The following is a 19634-nucleotide window of genomic DNA, read 5'->3' on the forward strand; positions in this document are numbered from 1 at the left end:
TCTTATGTTCTATCTTGTTATTTTAAAGGAATTTAAAAATTAATCCTCAGTGCAAAGAAATTTACCATATTACAGTAAAGAATAGATATGTGTATGTGTGTGTGTGTGGGGGGGGTACTTCTGAGTTAACTTCACTAATTTCTTCCAGAAGCAGTGTGAATAAAGGAAAACACTGGAGTTTGGATAGATAAATTGCTTCACATGACCAAAGGGAGGATCATTTTACGGTAACATGAAAACAACAGTGATCACATTTAAGAAACTGAAAACATCCAGATTTCTTGAATGTCAATGATATTCTTTAGCTTGTAAGATACTCCTGACAACAGTCTATTTGCATCTTATCTGATGTCACTTCTTCATGTTGATTTCATTGACTAAACCAGAACTCAAACTTTATGTGTTCTATAATAATGCTTTTGATCAGTTGCTTTGAAACGAACATTTTCTGATCAAAAGGGTTTCCGGGACTTTAGAATATAACAATAATTGATTTGTGAGCAACCTAGTCTGGAATTTTTAAGAGGTTGTCTGATAATTTGCTACAGTGATTTGAATGCTACAAATAGACTAGTATCAATAAATTAACATTTGTTGAGTGCTCTCAGCCAGGGAGGGCTTAAAGCATTTTACATTTACTGTTTCATTTAATCCATGAGACAACAGTAGGAGGCAGGTACTATCACTGTCCCCCTTTCACAGACAGGGAACTTGAAGGCACAGGTAAGTCATGCGTCTTGCCCCAGGACATGAGGACTCAATTGTGCTGACTCTTTGCAGCCCCATGGACTGTAGCCCACCAGGCTTCTCTGCCCATGGAATTCTCCAGGCGAGAATACTGGAGTGTTCTCCAGGGAATCTTCGTGACCCAGGGATTGAACCCGTGCCTCTTGGCGTCTCCTGCATTAGCAGGTGAATTCTTTACCACTAGTGTCACCGGGGAAAGTGGCAGAACCAGAAATGGAATTAAGGCACCTGACCCCAAAGCCTGAACTCTTTCTGCAGTCTTGCATCCTTTCCTGCCTTATAACTTCAGAATTTTTTAAACTTCTAGAAAATGTGATTTTTTTTGGTCTGGACTGCTTAAGGGAAATAAACATCAATTTCCTTGCTGCTTTGTAGTTTTATCTCTAGATTATCTTCCCAGATATAATGTTTTATTTTTCATCTCTCCATAATGAATATATTTCAGGACGATTTAAGGATGAGTTATGTCCATCATCAGCCCACAGTGACTGAGAAGGGAGATATTGTGTGGCTCATTTTGAGTAGGGAGATACTCCAGTTAAGCCACTTTGAAATGTTCCATTTCAATGCATGTCAAACTCCTGACACAAGATGCATTTGAAAAATATTTTAATAATCTAAAACAAACATACAATAGATGTTGCATGTTTGTCTTACAGTCTGTATCCAGTGAAGGAGGTAAAAGTAACCATAGTTTTTAAAGTTACCAGTTCTTTACTTGGGCAAGCTTTAATTTTTCATTATCAGGAGTGGTATTACCAGCCCACAAGTCACCCACAGTTGCCGCAGTTCCCAGATGGGCACATTGTGACTGTGTCTAGGCTAACAATCACATCACATCACAGTGCTTTTCTTCAAATCAGACTGGAAACTTATCTGAGCGAATCTTCCCAAAGAGCATGGAGGTGGGCAATAGTAGGGGACTTCTGAGTGCTTTAAGGAGAAAGGAATTTTAAAAATCTTGGCTGGCTACTACTTAGAATGATGAGATCATTTAATGCACAGCATTTATAGATTTCTGGCCAGCCTCTAAAATTCCAAAACGATTTCTGAAAATTAGTGATAGGAAAATTTCCTATAAAACTCTCTGCAGTGAAGACAAATGGTACAGCACAAATTTCAGTTGCAAGAACAAGATGCACTTCTGCATCCCCTGCCACCATTTTCACAAGAAAATACAGTTATCATGGGCTTTGCTGAATGACTTTTGTGGAGATTGGTCAGTATTTTTCTTTTTCTGTCAAGGACTGGAAGAAGCTGCTGCTTCTCAAATCTGGAGTGAATCTAGAGGTTTAAGAGAAGTGAGTTGATGGTTCACAAATCTCCTTGGGAACTTCCCAGGTGTGATCTGAAACAGAAGCCCATATCCAGAAGTCAGGGAGAGAAGGAACAAAGAAGCAGACCTCTCCAGATTGGTAGGTGGCAGGCTTCATAAGGGGATTTACTATAAGGTTTATATTGGACAGATGCAGGACAAGTAGATTTCTGCATCTGCCCACCAGAATCTTAAAAGTTTATATGGAGTCCTTAACTTGGTTTGGTTGCGTGCAATCTAGTCTCATCACCAGATTATTATTTCAAGGCTTCATCCTTGGGAACAGCCTTTTCTTTTTTTCTTTTGGCTGTACTTGGTGGTATGCGGGATCTTAGTTCTCCCAACCAGGGATCAAGCCCGCACTCCCTGCAGTGGAAGCATGGCGTCTTAACTGCTGGACCTCCAGGGAAGTCCTCTTGGGGCAGCTTCTGGGAGTGGGGAAAGCAAGCAGAACACACATTCCAAGGACAAGAGAGGAGGTAGGGGACCTCCAACTGCTCGGGTCCAGTTTGCAGGTCAAACCAGTTGTCAAGTCTTTTCAATTACCTCCCCCAACATAAGTAGGGTTCCATCTTTTGATTCCTGCAAGGCCTCAAGTAGCTGGGCAGAAGTGGTGTAATTCCTTAATGAAAAGGTTTTGGATTTATCTAGATTTTAACCTGCATTGCATGATTTTTTTAATATGATAACTGAATGCCCAGGGACCCAATTTTTGTCCAAATCACCTTCATAAGTATTGCGGTCGTTTGCCCTGAGGGGCACGCTCACCCCACTGGCACCCGCCTTCACTGGCTTTGGGACTCTACTAACACCTCAACTTGTGCAGGTCTTCACGCTGCCTTCTGCTTTCTCTTATTTTTTTCTCATCTCTCTACTCTCTTCCAAATTCCATCAGTCTTTAAATGTCCTATTCAAATTCTCTCTCCATAAAGTTTTTTTAAAAAACACTTTCTTTTTTATAAATGCTTATAGTAATGAATCTTATGCTGTGCGAAATTGGATAAGTTGCTTAACCTCTGAGCTTCGGTTTCTCTATAGTTTAATGGGGATAAATTATAGTATTAATATCTACTTTACAGTGTGACTGTGATGTTTAGATTAGCACCATGCCTGACACATTGTAAACATGCAGTAAATGTTAATTTTTATTAATATTCAACAGCTAATTACATCTTCTTTTTTTGACACTTTAGATTTTTTTCTGTTTCCCACCTAGTTGAGGTTCAAAAACTACTTGTTCACTTAATTATTTTAATATAATGTCAAAGAAGCCTTTTTTCCAAATTTTTTAAGCATATTGACAAACATGAGTTGCCAGTTGCCAGTTTTCTTAAAAGTCAATGTCTAATAGCTTGATATATGATTTAAAAAATTTTAAAGTAAACATTAGGACTGCATGGAGATCAAACTAGTCAATCTTAAAGGAGATCAACCCTGAATATTCTTTGGAAGGACTGATGCTAAAGCTCCAATACTTTGCCAACCTGATGTGAAAAGCCAACTCACTGGAAAAGACCCTCATGCTGGGAAAGACTGAGGGCAAAAGGGGAAGGAGGAGGCAGAGGGTGAGATGGTTAGAAAACATCACTGACATGAATTTGAACAAAATCAGGGAGATAGTAAAGGACAGGGGAGCCTGGTGTGCTGCAGTCCATGCGGTCTCAAACAGCTGGACATGACTTAGCAAATGAAAAATAACAATAAAATGAATGCTTATTGCCTGAGCAAACTATATATAATTTTTATTATTTCATTTCTATTTCTATACATTGAAATAATCATCATTTCTCTTTGCCCCTAAATTTAAATATGTTAAATTACTTTATTTGAAAAATTCTTATCTAAAATATCTGTCATACTGCAGAACTTCTACAGATATGAGTAATTCACTGTTTTAATAATTAGTGTGAGAAAAACATACACACTGAATTCTGAAATATTACTTTTATTGTTTACTGAAATCTGTGTGCAGGAAGAAATAGCTAGTTTTTAATGCAACAATATTACAGGTTCTCTTTTATACATAATTTATTCAGGGATGCATCATGAATTTTTGATCTAAAGGAGAGGAAAGATCTTGAACTTAGAAGTGAAGAAATTTCAAAAGGCTGTTTGAAAGATGAAAACTGACAATATTCATTTTAAAACAGAAACAAGTCTTTCATTTGAAGACAAGAGGAGTCCCCATTTTTTGTTGAGAAGAATGAATGGGAATATGGCATTAATGATGAAGACAGGGTTCCTGAAATTTATTCAAGAGGTAAAGCATTACGATCTCTAATGGTAGTTGAATTTTTTAATGTTTAGAATACGAAGTTCTGTTAATCACAGAGGAGCCACTTTGTCAATATTACTTGGATATCTTTAGAAGGTAGTTTAACTCTTCAAGTAGTTCTAATTTCTCAGTCCATTGTGTAGTCTCTTGTAATGGAAAAAAACTTTAAATGGTCAGTTGAAAGCTTCCTTCAAAATCTCTCTCAATGTCTCCCTTTGCGTTTCCACTTCTGCTCCCCCAGTTTAGCTCTCACCACTTTGTGGCTACACAGCAGCCGCTGCCTCTTCCTCAGTCTTCCCCATTTTAGCTGCGGCCAGACCACCCTCCACATAGTTGTCCAATTTATTGTCCAGATACTACTCTCAGCACATATTGTCTCAATACATGATGATTTCAACTTATTTCAAATATCTCTCCACTGCCCCAAGGAAAAAGCTTAAACTCAAAAGCCTGATGGTTTGTAAATATTAAGAGACTGTGATATAATGAAGAATATATCTGATGTTTGTCCATTCCTGGGACAGAGGTCCTAAAACCTTTGGGATCTCCTGAATGATGAGGTGTCTTTGTTAAGTTAATGAAGTGCCTCACCTGGGTCTCTTGATAGTTTCAGGATGAGGGATGGACATCAGAAGGACCAACCATGTGATTAGAGTCTTGGAACCTTAGGCCAGCCTGACCTCTGGGATTGGGGTACTTGGAGATTGAGTTCAATCATGAGGCCAATGAGTTAATCAATTGTGCCTATGTAATGAAACCCAAGTAAAAATCCTGGACACTGGGGCTCAGTGCAGCTCCTGGTTAATGAACTCATAGATGTGCCTGGAGAGTAACAAGCCCTGACTCCATGGGGGAGGGCACTGAAGCTCTCTGTTCTCTCCTGGACCTCATCTCATTTGGCTGCTCTTGGTTGTATCCAATAAAGTTATAATCAGTCTAGAACTTGGGCTCTGTGAGTCATTCTAGTGAATTTTTCAAGTCGTCATATTGTTGTTGTTTTTTTTTTTTTTTTCAGAGTTCTAGGACTTTTAATTTGTCCCAAAATTGCTGAAACAAAAATCATGATAAAACATTCGGCTTTCCTTTACACCCCCCAACGCAAAAAACAACAACAACAACAACAACAACTCCGTAGGAAAAAAATGGTTTTGTACATGGGAAGAAACAATATAAATTCAAAACTTACAGATAAGGGTTAGCTCTATCACTCATCTCTTTAAAAAGTTTATACGAATATCCAGTCAACACCAACAGGGTTATCTCCCTTGAAATGTTATCTATACGGATTTCCAAGTAGACCACAGGGCTGTATACTGTCTTGGAATGTCCTCAGAAGGCTCTGCCATTGATCAGGTAACAGAGTAAAAACCCCAGAGTCCTTTCTTTCAAATGGAAGAGGGAGAGACAGGGATAGAAGAAACTATTCAAACTTCGTCTTCTTTCCTTGTGGCTTGTGGTCTCCTCCTCCTCCTCTGCCTCCTCGGAAGCCTCCTCGCCCTCCAAAGCCTCCCCGGCCTCTGCCACCAAATCCACCTCGGCCACCTCTGCCACCACCTCGGCCTCCAAAGCCACCTCTGCCTCCTCCTCGACCACCAAAGCCACCTTCACCCTTAGGTTTGGCCCAGTCTAAAGTGACTTTGTTTCCATCGATTTCACCATCTTCCATGGCCTCCTTGGCAGCTTTGGCATCTTCCTCACTATTGAAGTCTACAAAACCAAACCCTTTGGAGGATCCAGTCTCCCGGTCAGTGACTATCCTTGCTCGAATAGAGCCATCAAACGACTCCTTTAACGTCTCTTCTGTGGTATCCTCAGAGAGACCTTTGACAAACAGACTTTTGGATGGCTGGCTTCTTGCATTAGGTGATCCCCTGGGTCCTTGCAACTCCAGTCTGATGGCTCTGCCCTCAATTTCCCTTTTATTACATGAATTTAAAGCTTCTTTAGCATCTTCAAATGAAGCAAATTCTATAAATGCATACCCTTTAGATTTGCCATTTTGGTTCTGGGGCACCTTGATATGAGTTGCCTTCTCAAAAACTTCCTGAAGAGTTTCTTCCGTTGCACTATAGGAGAGGTTGCTTAAAACCAGGGTTTTTGATTCACCACTCCAAGTGCTATTCTTTCCCCCTCTATGGTCTTGACTTTGACCCTTCTCTCCGGTGTAGTACAGAGAAATGGATCGCCCATCTATCTCTGTTCCCTGCTTTTCTTCCAAGGTTTTTTCTGCATCAGCTTCTGTCTTAAATTCAATATAAGCAATCCCTTTACTCTTTCCATCCTTGCTGACTAATCTGATCTCCACAGCATCTTCAAACACTTCTTTTAATTCATCCTGAGTAACTTTGTAAGGCAGATTTTTAGCCAAAAGTGTTCTTGCATCTCGATCTTTCTTACTGTCTTTTCCCTTTGGTTTTTCTAGTTTAATTTCATTGCCAAAGACTTTTAAACCAGTGAGTTCCAAGGCTTTTTCCAGGTCTTCGGCAGATTCAAAATCCACATAGCCAAACTTCCTAGACACACCAATTCTGACATCGACAACAGCAAGATCATTTTTAGCAAAAAGATCACTGATACCCGTTTTCAATTCAGGAGCAGATTTATTGAAGTTCAGGTTTCCAACAAAGAGATTGAAAGATGTAGTTGGTTCTGTGCCTTCCACTTTTTGTTTCTTGGCTTCAGGAGCTGCTTTTTGTTTGGCCATTTCCTTCTTTCGTTTTCCAGGTGCTTCTTTGACAGGCTCTTCTTCCTCTTCCTCCTCTTCTTCCTCCTCCTCCTCTTCCTCCTCATCGTCGTCCTCCTCTTCATCATCGTCATCCTCTTCCTCCTCCTCTTCATCATCATCATCCTCTTCATCTTCATCTTCAGCAGCGCTCTTGGCCTTCACAGGAACAGCTTTTACTGGAGCTTTCTTTCCTTTGGCTGGTACAATCTCCATAGGTTCTTCTTCAGAGTCATCTTCGTCCTCCTCATCCTCCTCATCCTCCTCCTCATCATCATCGTCATCATCATCCTCATCCTCCTCATCCTCATCATCTGTGGCAGGAGCACCACCAAAAGCAGCAGCTGCCTTCCTCACTGCTGGTTCATCCTCCTCTTCATCTTCGTCGTCTTCCTCTTCACTGTCATCTTCATCTTCTTCATCACTGTCTTCCTTCTTGGCATTCTTGCCGTTCTTTGCTCCCTTGCCTGAGGCAGCTGCTCCCTTCTTACCAGAGGTTGCTACCAATGCTTTGCCTGGGGTGGCTCCCTTTTTGCCAGGTGTTACCACAGCTTTAGCAGGTGTAACTGTCTTCTTGGCTGGCATAGCTGCTGCTTTTTTGCCAGGGGTGACAACTGCTTTCTTTGCCGGTGTGGCAACTGCAACCTTTTTTGTTGGGGAAACCATCATCTTCTTTGCTGGAGTCGTGGTAGCCTTCTTGCCTTTTTTCTGAGGGATAACAACCTCTTCTCCACTGCTCTCATCGTCTTCATCTTCTGACATCTCCTCATCTTCACTATCTTCTTCTACCTCCTTTGGGGGAGGAGCCATTTTCTTGGAGTCACCTTGATTTTTACCGGCCTTTGCGAGCTTTACCATGATGGCGGCTTATAACGGCGGAGTGTGTGGCGAGCGAGTGGCGCAGACGAGCCCAGAGGCACCTAAGCACCGTGATGGCGGCCGCTAATCCCTGAGCGCGGACGCTTGGCTGCCAGCTAGCGCTCGAGACTGAGGCGAAAAGCCGTCATATTGTTTATTGTGCTCATGCTCAGTCACGTCCGACTCTTTGTGACCCCATGGACTGGAGCCCACCAGGCTCCTCTGTCCATGGGATTTTTTAGGCAAGAATACTGTAGTGGGTTGCCATTTCCTCCCCCAGGGATCAAAGCCGCATCCCTTGTGTCTCTTGCATTACAATTGGATTCTTGACCCACTGAGCCATTGGGAAAGTCATGGAACCCCCAAATTTGTAGCTAGTTGGGCAGAAGAGTAGGTGGTCCAGGGACCTCCCAAGACTCATGTCTAGCATCTGAAGTGAAGATAGTCATGTGGAGGACTTTGCCTTTAACCTGTGGAGCCTGTGTCAACTCTGGGTAGTCAGTGTTAGAACTGGGCTGGGATAGAAACAGAGCTGACAGTCTTGAGAAGCTATTACTGGAAATCTGCAGAAATAGATCAAGTCACCAGAGCATGCTTTTGTATAGCAGAACTGTGATGGAAAGATTGATTTACTGAAAGCCTCCCCAGGACCACAAAATGATAACACTGCGTTTGTCCTCTAATCTTGATTACATGGAACCTGTGAGGATGGCCTCATGGTAAGGAATCACGCCTGTGAATCATTTAAAGACAAGAGGAGTTAAAATATTTTGACCAGCCTAGGGGACAGCACTTGGAATGCATTGTGATCGATGGTCTTGATTCCACAAGGACCTACCAGTGGTTTATTTTGGCAGAAGACAACACACTGTCCTTTTCCACTTAGTGTCTCTGAGAAACATTCCACCTAGCCAAGACAACCAAGCCTGGCTGATGGGTTACCAGTGGGATAATAGGTCCAAGAATTTGGAATCCTCTGTACTAGCTGCATCGCCAGTAGTAATTCTGAGAAGAATTGAACTGCTAGTGCGGTAATAATGGTTATGGGAGGAGTGAGGACATTGCCTATTTACCACTCACCAAGCTATCTGTTTCCAATTTTGGCAGTAAAACACAGCAGCAGAGGGAAAGAAGAGAGAAGCCACGGGCACTGAGCACTATTGCCTACCAGGCTCAGTAGGAGTGTTTTTACTTAAGTTAGTTTCTTTCATTCTGGTAACCTCACTGAGGAAGAGGTATTGTCATCACCACTTTAGAAACACTCAAACTGTGACTCTGAGTTCCCTGAGGTCTCCCAGATAGTAAGTTAGTAAGCTGTCTGGATCCAAATTTAAACTCTACTCTCAACTTTACTGCCGAGTTTCCATCTTTGGGCCTCACCCTGGCATGCCTGAATTACATTACGGGTTAGGAAAGCAGAAAAAAGTTATTTTTCTTTTCACCCTCAGCTTGCCTGGTGGTTGAGGGAGAGTGGTGGTGTGGTTTGATCAACCCTGAACTCAAGCTACGGCTTTCCAGGTTGGCTCAGTGGTAAAGAACCTACCTGCCAATACTTCCTGATCTGTGGGTCAAGAAGATCCTTTGGAGAAAGACATGGCAACTCACTGCAGTTTTCTTGCATGGAAAATCCCATGGATAGAGGAGCCTTGCAGGCTAAAGTCCATGGGGTCACAAAGAGTTGGATACGATTTATCAACTAAACAGCAGCTTAGGCTAAGGTAAGCACCTGAGCCAGTTTTCCCAAAGAAGATAAAAGATTGCCACTGGCAAGACAACACTGAAATCTTTTTGCAGCCTTTTCTCTGAACATTCTCACTTTTAGGCAAATTGGTGCTAATTCTGGGGCAGGCAGGAGCAAGCAATCATCACAGCCTTCTAGAGACACCCTTGGTATAGCTGCCCAGGGCCCTCTTGCTGTTTTGAGTGGGCCCTCCCACTTCCCCAAATTACCACTGCCTACTTGTGAGTAGCCAGCAGTGAGTCTGCAAACAAGAGTCCTGGAGGGGGCATCCCTTGGTCTACCAGAAGACATGCTAGTGGGCTCCACACTTGCTGAAATTATGCTGGAAGGATGAGGCCGGAGGCGTGACACTGTTCAGGGTCTATTTGTCGTGAGTAAGAGGCCCTTCCTGTGTGGTTGGCCTGGGATCCAGCACTGAAGGGCCTGGAGTAGAGTGTCCGGTCCCCTGGAGGCAGGAGGCTCATAGGAGCTGGATAAGACACGCTCGTCTTCGTGGTGTCACTTGTCTGCCAGCAGGGTGGGCCACCTAGGACTACACCCCACCCCCCGCCTGTCCAAAATGTGGAGCAGACTGGAGGGAGAGTTAGGCAGCAGGCAGAGTGCAGCCACTCCGAGACAGCACCTCGAGCTGAACAGCCTCCCTCCCTCCCAGTTTCCTAAGGTTTTGGAGCAGTTGATTTCCCATGGAAACAAGCAGAAATCTGTTTTAATCATCGGGCATTTTTAGTTTCCTAATTTGTATGGGAACCTGGAGATACTGACATATGGTACATTCATCGTCCCGGAAAGCTACAGCTGAAAGAAAAATAGTTAAAGCCAGTCTTAAAACTGGAACGCTTCTTCATATGCCTTCAAATGACTTTCCTTAATCAGAGTCTGTCAACAGTGCTGCCAAAAGACTTGGTTCTGTTTCAGCTCAGCCCTTCAGCAGGATTTGCATTTGAACCTTGGTGAGTGCCTCCCCCACAGTATAGCCCAGCCAGCCAGCTCTTATGGTTGGATGGGGAGTCCCCCCTCTCAGCTGCTAAACCAGATTTTTAAAAATATAATTTTATGTATTTAATTTTTGGCTGTGTAGGGTCTTCGTTGCTGCTGGGTTTTTCTCTAGTTGCGGCCAGCAGGGGCAACTCTCTTGTGCACGGGCTTCTCATGGTGGTGGCTTGTCTTGTTGGCAAAGCATGGGCTCTCAGGCACGTGGACTTCACTAGCTGTGACTCATGGGCTTCGTTGCTCCACGGCATGTGGGATCTTCCTGGATCAGGGATTGAACCTGTGTCTCCTGCATTGGCAGGCAGATTCTTTGCCACTGGGCCATCAGGGAAGCCCCGAACAAGGTTGAGAGAGTGAAATGAGCTCTGGCTGAGTTCTAATCCTAAACTTTGCACACACTAGTCCTGTGATCTTGGTCTAAAACTGAACTTCCCTCTGCGTCATTATCCTCCTCTGAGGATTTCATTCCATCATTTAACAAATATTTATGGAACATCTACTTTGTGGCAGCACTGTTCTAAGAACTGGGAAGATAGCAGTGAATAAAATAAGGTCTCCACCTTTGTGGAGTTTAGATTCTCTTGGAGGGAGATAAACACTAAAGCAAATGAGTAAGGTAAAATATGCTGGTGATAAAGGTTATGGAGCAAAATAAAGCAGGGGAAGGGAGTAATTGGGATGGGCAATTACAAATTTAAAATACATGGGTCATGGGAGAGCTCACTGAAAAGGAGGCAGCTGAGGAAAGTCTTGAAAGAGGTGTGAGAATGAGCCACATGGATATCCAGTATCTGAAGAAGAGCTTTTGGGTGGAGTCCTTGAAATGGGAGATTACCTGCTGTTATTGAGGAATAGCAAGAAGCCCAGTCCCTGCCCCGCCCCGCCAAGCCCCCAGCGCTTTGTTAGAGCAGCTCAAATAGACTGCAGTTCTGGTGGGAGGATAAGGCAGTTCTGGTGGCAAAAGGAAGGGATTTTCCTCTCTTGCTTTGTATTTTTGTGAGCCTGGCATGTGACTACAAAAACATGGTGTCAGTCAGGCTCAGATATTGCTTGTTCTTTTGCTTTATATAGCAAGCAGTTATGCAGTTGCTATTCCCGTACATGTTGAAAATAGGATCTCAAACTGTCTTTATGACTTAACCACTTAGAACAGCAAACTGCCCTGCAAGTCTCCTGCTTCACCTGTTCTCAGCTCCCACAGGTAGAAACACAGCCCAATCAGAACCACTAAGGAAGATCCAAACACAAAGCTTCTGCTTGTGTGGGTGGTCATCCTAATAGCTACACCTTAAAATATTATCTTTCTCTGATTTTATGTTAAAAATTTCTATGATGGGGGAGTTTCCTAGTCATTCAGTGGTTAGGACACCGAACTTCCACTGCAGGGGGCATGTGTTCCAGTCCTGGCTGGGGAACTAAGATCCTACAAACCATATGGCAGGGCTAAAAATAAAAGTCTGTAAAGAAAAAGCATAAAATGCTGGGGGAGGGGGAGCAGCACAAAAAATTTATGGCAGGAGATCTTTCTAGGAAGATCTAGGAAATGGCATACATAGGAAATAAAAACAAGGAAAACTATCTTGAAAAACATAGAAAAACTCTTTTAAGTTACAGAATAAATGGGCCCTTAGCATATTTCAGATTATAAAAATGACTTCCTGTACTTTTGCTGACTTGAAGTTATTTCTGACTTACAAAATTCCTGCCTGACTCCAAGTGTTAATGTTGGTATTTAATGAGAATGAATACTTATGAGAAATTCCATTCTAAGCACTTAAATATATTAATTAATTTAATCCTTATAATAGTCCAATGCCCCTTGTCATAACCTACAACAGGTTTGACCTATAAAAACAAATAAAAATACCAAATAAAATGCTGGTTACCAGAGGACTAGTGGTGGGGGTATAAGACTGATAGTGCTTAAGGGTACAAACTTGTTATGAGTAATTATAAGTAATTGAGATCTAATGTACAGTATAATATAGATGATAATACTATAAGTATGTAATGTGATAAATATCACCTTAAATTTACACACTGTTACCTGTCAAATTTATCCAATAAAAAAGAAACATTAAAAAACCTTTAGTAGGTTTGAATCTCAGCTCTGTCACTTGCTAATTAGATTTTGAGACCCAACTTTCTACTATGTAAAATATGAATAATAATGACTCAATTCACAAGAATGTTGTGAAAATTAACTTGATGTAGTGTGTGAAATATGCATATAACAGTGCTTGACACAGTGAGCTCTCCATTAACATTACTCCTATTACTGGTGACAAATGGTTTCTTTGCACACCTTGAGGTGAGAAGTTATAGATGTTCTACAGCAAAGAGGCCACAGTTAAAATCTCTTCTTCTAGCCTTTAATAGGCTATTATTAGACAGTGGTTTTCAGCTTCAAAAACCACAATTTCCCCTATCCATATATTAGAAAGTTTTGGAGTTTATGCTAACCTTCAGGGCATTGGAGAATTTTTTCTACAATATCCAAATCAAGAATGTATTCCCATATCACTGACATTTTTAAAGTAATTTAAAAATAGTTATTATATGCATATGATGCAAAATTAAAAGAAAATACAAAAAGATATGCAGAGAAAAGAGTCTACAGTGTTACCTTTTTTGTGTATATATCCACCAGAGATATTGTGAATATCCAAGCTTGCACACTCTCTCTTTGAAATATTCAATCAGCATATATATTTAATAAAGTCTATTGTTTTTACTGAGATACAGTATTGATTAGTATTTCCCCAAGAATACTTTCTTTTTTTTTTTTTTTCAAGAATACTTTCTTACAGGCTCACAATAGTTGCTGACTCTGTTGGGGATCATCTCACCAAAAGTCCTGGAGAGGTGGCAATAATCAGGTAAAAGAAGCAAGCAGGGATAATACAAGAACTCCAGGAAGGAGGGTGAAGCTGGTGAGTGACCCTGGCTGACAGATGTGGCTCTCAGAATTTTAAATGTACTGTCTTATTGACTTTTCCCAACCAAGTAGTCTCTCCCATTGTGCATATGAGAAAATGGAGGTGTGGCAAAGTTAAGTGACTTGAGCAAGGTAACACAGAAAGTCGGGAAAGCAGGCTTCAAACAAGTTTGGCTGGTTTTAAAGCCCTAAGCCCAAGGACTTCCACCCTATGGGCAGGACAGAAGGATCAGACTCCCAGGAAAGTAGGAGGAGCTGGATTGCCAGTTGTTTTAAACGTGGTGGGGGTGGGGATGTGGAGGAGGTGAAATATGACAAACCTAACAATTATAGCAGAAAAACAACACACAATAGGCAGAGACCATAGTCAACAACCCTTTTCTGCCTCAGCATCTCTTCAGACATGTGAACATTAAATGTTCTCGGAGATCAGCACTAATTCACACACCTAATACGTAATGGTGGTGTTTTGTTGGGGAAGACCCTCAGTGCTCCTTTAGTCTGTCCCAGAACCCTCACTTCAGAGGCTGAGTGGAAATCAGTTATCATCACTTGAGCACGTAATCAAGACTTTTGTAAATGAAAACTTCTGAAAAAAAAAATCAGATGGTGGTGGTGTTGTCTTAGTCTGTTTAGACTGCTCTCACAAAATATCACAGATTGGGTGGCTTAAACAACAGCCATGTCTTTCTCACAATTCCAGAGGCCGGAAGTCCAAGGTCAACATTCAGTTATTGGTGAGGGCCCTCTTCCTGGTTTGTAGACAGATGAATTAAGATGAGGAGGAGAGGATACGAAATCAGTACACAGAAATCACTTGCATTCCTATATACCAATATGAAAAATTACAAATAGTAAGAAATCAATCCCATTCACTATTGCAACAAAAAAGAATAAAATATCTAGAAATAAATCTACCTAAGGAGACAAAAGAATTGTGTAGAGAAAATTATAAGACACTGATAAAAGAAATCAAAGATGACATAAACAGATGAAGAGATATTCCATGCTCCTGGGTAGGAAGAATCGATATTGTGAAAATGACTATCCTACCAAATGTAATCTACAGATTCAATGCGATCCCTATCAAATTACCAGTGGTGTTTTTCACAAAACTAGACCAAAAAATTTCACAATTCATATAGAAACACAAAAGACCCTAAATAGCCAAAGCAATCTTGAGAAAGAAGAATGGAGCTGGTCCTTCAGGAAGTCAACCTTTCTGACTTCAGATTATACTACAAAGCTACAGTCATCAAGACAGTATGGTACTGGCACAAAAACAGAAATATAGACAAATGGAACAAGATAGCCCAGAAACCTTATTTTTGACAAAAGAGGCAAGAATATACAATGGGGGCAAAGACAGCCTCTTCAATAAATGGTGCTGGGAAAACTGGACAGCTACATGTAAAAGAATGAAATTAGAACACTTCCTAACACTATACACAAAGATAAGCTCAAAATGTATTCAAGACCTAAATGTAAGACCAGAAACTATAAAATTCTTAGAGAAAAACATAGGCAGAACTCTTGATGACTCCAAGCAAGATCCTCTATGACCCACTGCCTAGAGTAATAGAAATAAAAACAAAAGTAAACAAGTGGGACCTGATTAAACTTAAAAAGATTTTGCACAGCAAAGGAAACTATAAGCAAGATGAAAAAACAGCCCTCAGAATCAGAGGAAATAATAGCAAATGAAACAACTGACAAAAGATTAATTTCCAAAATATACAAGCAGCTCATACAACTCAATACCAGAAAAATAACCCAATCAAAAATTGGGGAAAAGACCTCAACAGACATTTCTCCAAAGAAGACATACAGATGGCTAACAAACATGTGAAAAGATGCTCATCATTGCTCACTATTAGAGAAATGCAAATCAAAACTACAATGAGATATCACCTCACACTAGTCAGAATGGCCCTCATCAAAAAGTCTACAAACAATAAATGCTGGAGAGGATGTGGAGAAAAGGGAATGCTCTTCCACTGTTGGTGGGAATGTAAATGGATACAACCACTGTGGAAGATGACATGGAGTTTTTTTTAAAAACTAGGAATAAAACCACCATATGACCCAGCAATCCCACTTCTAGGCATACACACTGAGGAAACTAAAATTGAAAAAGACACATGTACCCCAGTGTTCATCGCAGCACTGTTTATAATAGCTAGAACATGGAAGCACCTAGATCCATTCATCGACAGATGAATGGATAAAGAAATTGTGGTACAAATACACAATGGAATATTACTCAGCCATATAATGGAACACATTTGAGTCAGTTCTAATGAGGTGGATGAACATAGAGCCTATTATACAGAGTGAAGTAAGTCAGAAAGAGAAAGATAAATATCATATACTAAGACATATATATGGAATCTATAAAGATGGTACCAAAGAATTTATTTGCAGGGCAGCAATGGAGAAAGAAAGAAAACAGACTTATGGACATGGGGAGAGGGAAGGAGAGGGTGAGATGTATGGAGAGAGTAACATGGAAACTTACATTACCACATGTAAAATAGATGGCCAACGGGAATTTGCTGTATGTCTCAGGGAACTCAAACAGGGGCTCTGTATCAACCTCGAGGGGTGGGATGGGAGGGAGATAGGAGGGGAGGCTCAAGAGCAAGGGGATATGTGTATACCTATGGCTGATTCATGTTGAGGTTTGATAGGAAACAACAAAATTCTATAAAGCAATTACACATCAATTAAAAAATAATTTAAAAAAAGAGAGGTGGGGAGTGGGGGAGGAGAGCGAGCTCCAGACTCTCTCTTCTTATAAGGGCACTAATCCTATCCTAGAGGCTTCACCCTCATGACCTCACCTAAATCTAATTATTGCCCAAACCCCACCTCCTAACATGATCACATTGGGAGTTAGGGTTTCAACATACGCATTTTGGGGGGACATTTACATTCAGCCCATAGTATTAACAATGACAAAATAATGCTAATGCTAAACGCTTAGAGTTTGACAGTTGGCAAGTATATTTCACATAAACCAGCTCATTTGCACCTCACAAGTTAGTTTTGATACCAAACAGGGCGCTGTGGGGGCTCCTGGACACAAAGCCTTTCTGTGTCACCCATTTCTTTGATTATAGGAAATAACCTTTATTCAGCCTTATGACCTTCCTGAGTCCTAATGAGCAGATTCAAGCCGTTGTTAATTAGGGAAGGAAGGGCATGCTAGACTAGTGATAAACAGTCCAGAGAAACAAGGTCCTGTTTCCCCATCAATGGATACACACAACAATGTCTGAGTTGTTTTGCAGATACCAAACCCCCTCCAGGTGGAAGAAGTTACAATTAACCATTGTATGCTGCCCACAAGCCTGTAGACCCTAGACCAATTGAAACCTGAAGGCTGATGATGCAGACTCTGCCTTACCTCACCATCAACATATCGGAAGAGCATCCATGAGCTGATCACAAGCCCTCTATGAAGCATTACTATAAAACTTCTCACTATCCTTTCCATGTGGGGGACACAAGGTTTTCTGAGGCAGGCACCTTTGCCTGGCAAAGTAATAAAGCTATCCTTCTGTACTACATTCTGATCTCTGAGATTTGATTTGGCACCGGTGTGCAGAGAAGTTGAGCTTTTGGCATCAGTTTTTATATTCCTTCTTTTATGGTGAGGAAGCTGAGTTGAGGAGGATTCAGTAGTTTCCCCAAGGCCACACAACTAGTAAGCAGCAGTGGCAGGGTGCAAATTCAAGTCTTCTAATTCCAAATCCTGTGTTCTTTCAGCTGCCTGAGAAATCAGGCCACTCTGCCCCGAGGATTAACAATAGCAACAATGAAGTAGGAACAACTGATGTTTATTTAGTGCCCGACTAAGTGTCACTCGGGCTTCCCTGGTGATTCAGATGGTAGAGTCCGCCTGCAATACAGGAGACCTGGTTTGATCCCTAGGTCGGGAAGATCTCCCAATTCTAGGTCGGGAGAAGGGAATGGCTACCCACTCCAGTTTTCTTTCCTGGGATATCCCATGGACAGAGGAGCCTGGCGGGCTATAGTCCATGGGGTTGTGAAGAGCCGAACATGACTGAGCAACTAACGCACACACACACACACATATCATTCTCTTTGACAACATTATCTCCCAGGGCAGGTACAATTATTCTATTTTACATCCCTGAGAAAATCTAAAATTATCAGGATTGAGTCACTTTCCAGGATCACACAGCTACTACATGACAGAAAAAGTATTTGAACCAGGTCTGGTTGAACCTAAAGATTATGTTCTTATTAAATGCTCTGCACTAATGGCCTTTGAAATGCTCTTTGAAAAACAGTATGTAAGAGGAAAATATTCTGTTAGACATATTTATGGAGATTTCAGTCAGAAATGGATTTCTTGCCCTTTAAAGGCATTAGAGTCCTACAATGTACTCTATTGAAAGTCGTATTTTTTAGGCACTGCAGATGGAGGACAGATGTTTCTTTATGCTCTGAAAGGTCCACTCTATGTCACTGACCAAAATGAGATTGTATCTTGTTCTGAATGTTTCAGAAAAATGGCATCGGACAGATCACTCCAAATGAAAGCCAAATCAAAGGAGGGACTACATAGATTTGATGAAAACAACGGGATGTTAGTCAGTGGTTTGGGCGGAAACTTTTCACTGTGAAGTTCATCCTGAACCACACCGACATTTTCAGAGGCCCTCTACCCTAAGATTCAGCCTGAATGCAGAGAAATGCATTTATGTCTGATGGAGACTTATGGGGTGGGTTGGAGGGAGGTGCCACAGGTCGGAGTAGTGTAATGCTGAACTTTCACTATGATACAGAATTACAGGTAGAATAAAGACCCTAAGGCAGTAGAGAGCAAGTGAAAGCTTTGCTGTGACTTGAGTATGACTGTTCAGATAAACAGATGATTTCTGTGAATTCAACAGTCATGCTTTAGTGCCTGAGCATATTTTAACTGCCCATTTGGGAAGAATGACTAGACCTCTAAGAAATGCTAAAGATCGTATTTCACAGTCTTTGTTGTGTTTTGGAGTCACGATTGCAACCTGTGAAAAAGTTTTTCAGAGCCAATACACAAGTACACTTATGTTTTGACCACACTGATCCCCAGATTAGGAAACCATTTGCATTTCAGAGAGAATCAGAGCCAGAAACTTCCTTTATAGTCACCTACCTCAATGCTTCTCATTTTACTGAAGAGGAAACTGAAGTAGGCATAGTCAGGGTTAGTGACATGCTGGAGTCACTTAACAAGCTAGGAGAATGTTCCCTGAAGACCTAAAGGATGTTAGTTCAAGATGGTGTTTGCAGATTTGGTTGAGTTTCTGCATAGTATCTAAAAATACAACCTCTGAAATCAGATCTGGATTCTAAGCAAGATTTGTTTACCAGCAGTGTGAGTTTTTACAGAAACATTTAACATTCTCAAGCTTCAGTTCTCTCATCTGTAGAATAAGCAAAAGATTTTCATACCATAACCTCATCATTCCCATTATGCCCTCAAAGTCTGCACCCAAAGTTCTACTTCCTCATGTTGTTCACGTGCCCACAAGCCTTTGAAGGCTTATCGTATTCACAGTCTGTCCACAAAAAGTACCCACAAGCAGTTTCTGGCATGTGTACTTCTCCTTGGGCTTTCTGGCTGACCCCCTGGTCCTGGGATTAGGTTTGCCAATGCCTGCTGCTGCTGCTGCTAAGTTGCTTCAGTCATGTCCGACTCTGTGTGACCCCATAGACGGCAGCCCATCAGGCTCCCCCGTTCCTGGGATTCTCCAGGCAAGAACACTGGAGTGGGTTGCCATTTCCTTCTCCGTGCCAATGCCTAAACTTCTGCTTTTCATTCATTCTGTACCTACAATGTGCTAGGCACTCTACTAATTGAAAGGAAAAGAAAGATTAACAAGATTTGGTTTCTGTTGTCAGTTTAGTGAGGAGGAAATCTAAAATAACTTCACTACATTTTTATAAAGTTTAAGAATAAAAGCACTGAACTGTAACTTGAGGGAAGGAAGGTGGTCAGAGACAAAATATTTTGTCTTAATCTTGAAG

The 19634-nt window shown here is 41.4% G+C and overlaps 2 protein-coding genes across 2 annotated transcripts in view; one reads left to right on the forward strand and one right to left on the reverse strand.

Moving 5' to 3' along the window:
* LOC122676766 (translation initiation factor IF-2-like) overlaps window positions 1-19634 on the forward strand; it is a 30796-nt gene that overhangs the window by 7892 nt on the left and 3270 nt on the right. Inside the window, exon 3 of the mRNA XM_043876350.1 lies at window positions 4213-4322. Coding sequence (XP_043732285.1) covers window positions 4213-4322 — 110 coding nt within the window. The remainder of the gene's footprint in view (window positions 1-4212; window positions 4323-19634) is intronic.
* Window positions 5470-7991, reverse strand: LOC122678252 (nucleolin). Its single transcript, XM_043878878.1, has one exon. The coding sequence runs from the start codon at window positions 7915-7917 to the stop codon at window positions 5758-5760; it is 2160 nt and encodes a 719-aa protein (XP_043734813.1). The 5' UTR covers window positions 7918-7991; the 3' UTR covers window positions 5470-5757.

The sequence above is a fragment of the Cervus elaphus genome, chromosome 20, assembly GCF_910594005.1.
Source record: "Cervus elaphus chromosome 20, mCerEla1.1, whole genome shotgun sequence".
Classification (NCBI taxonomy): Eukaryota; Metazoa; Chordata; class Mammalia; order Artiodactyla; family Cervidae; genus Cervus; species Cervus elaphus.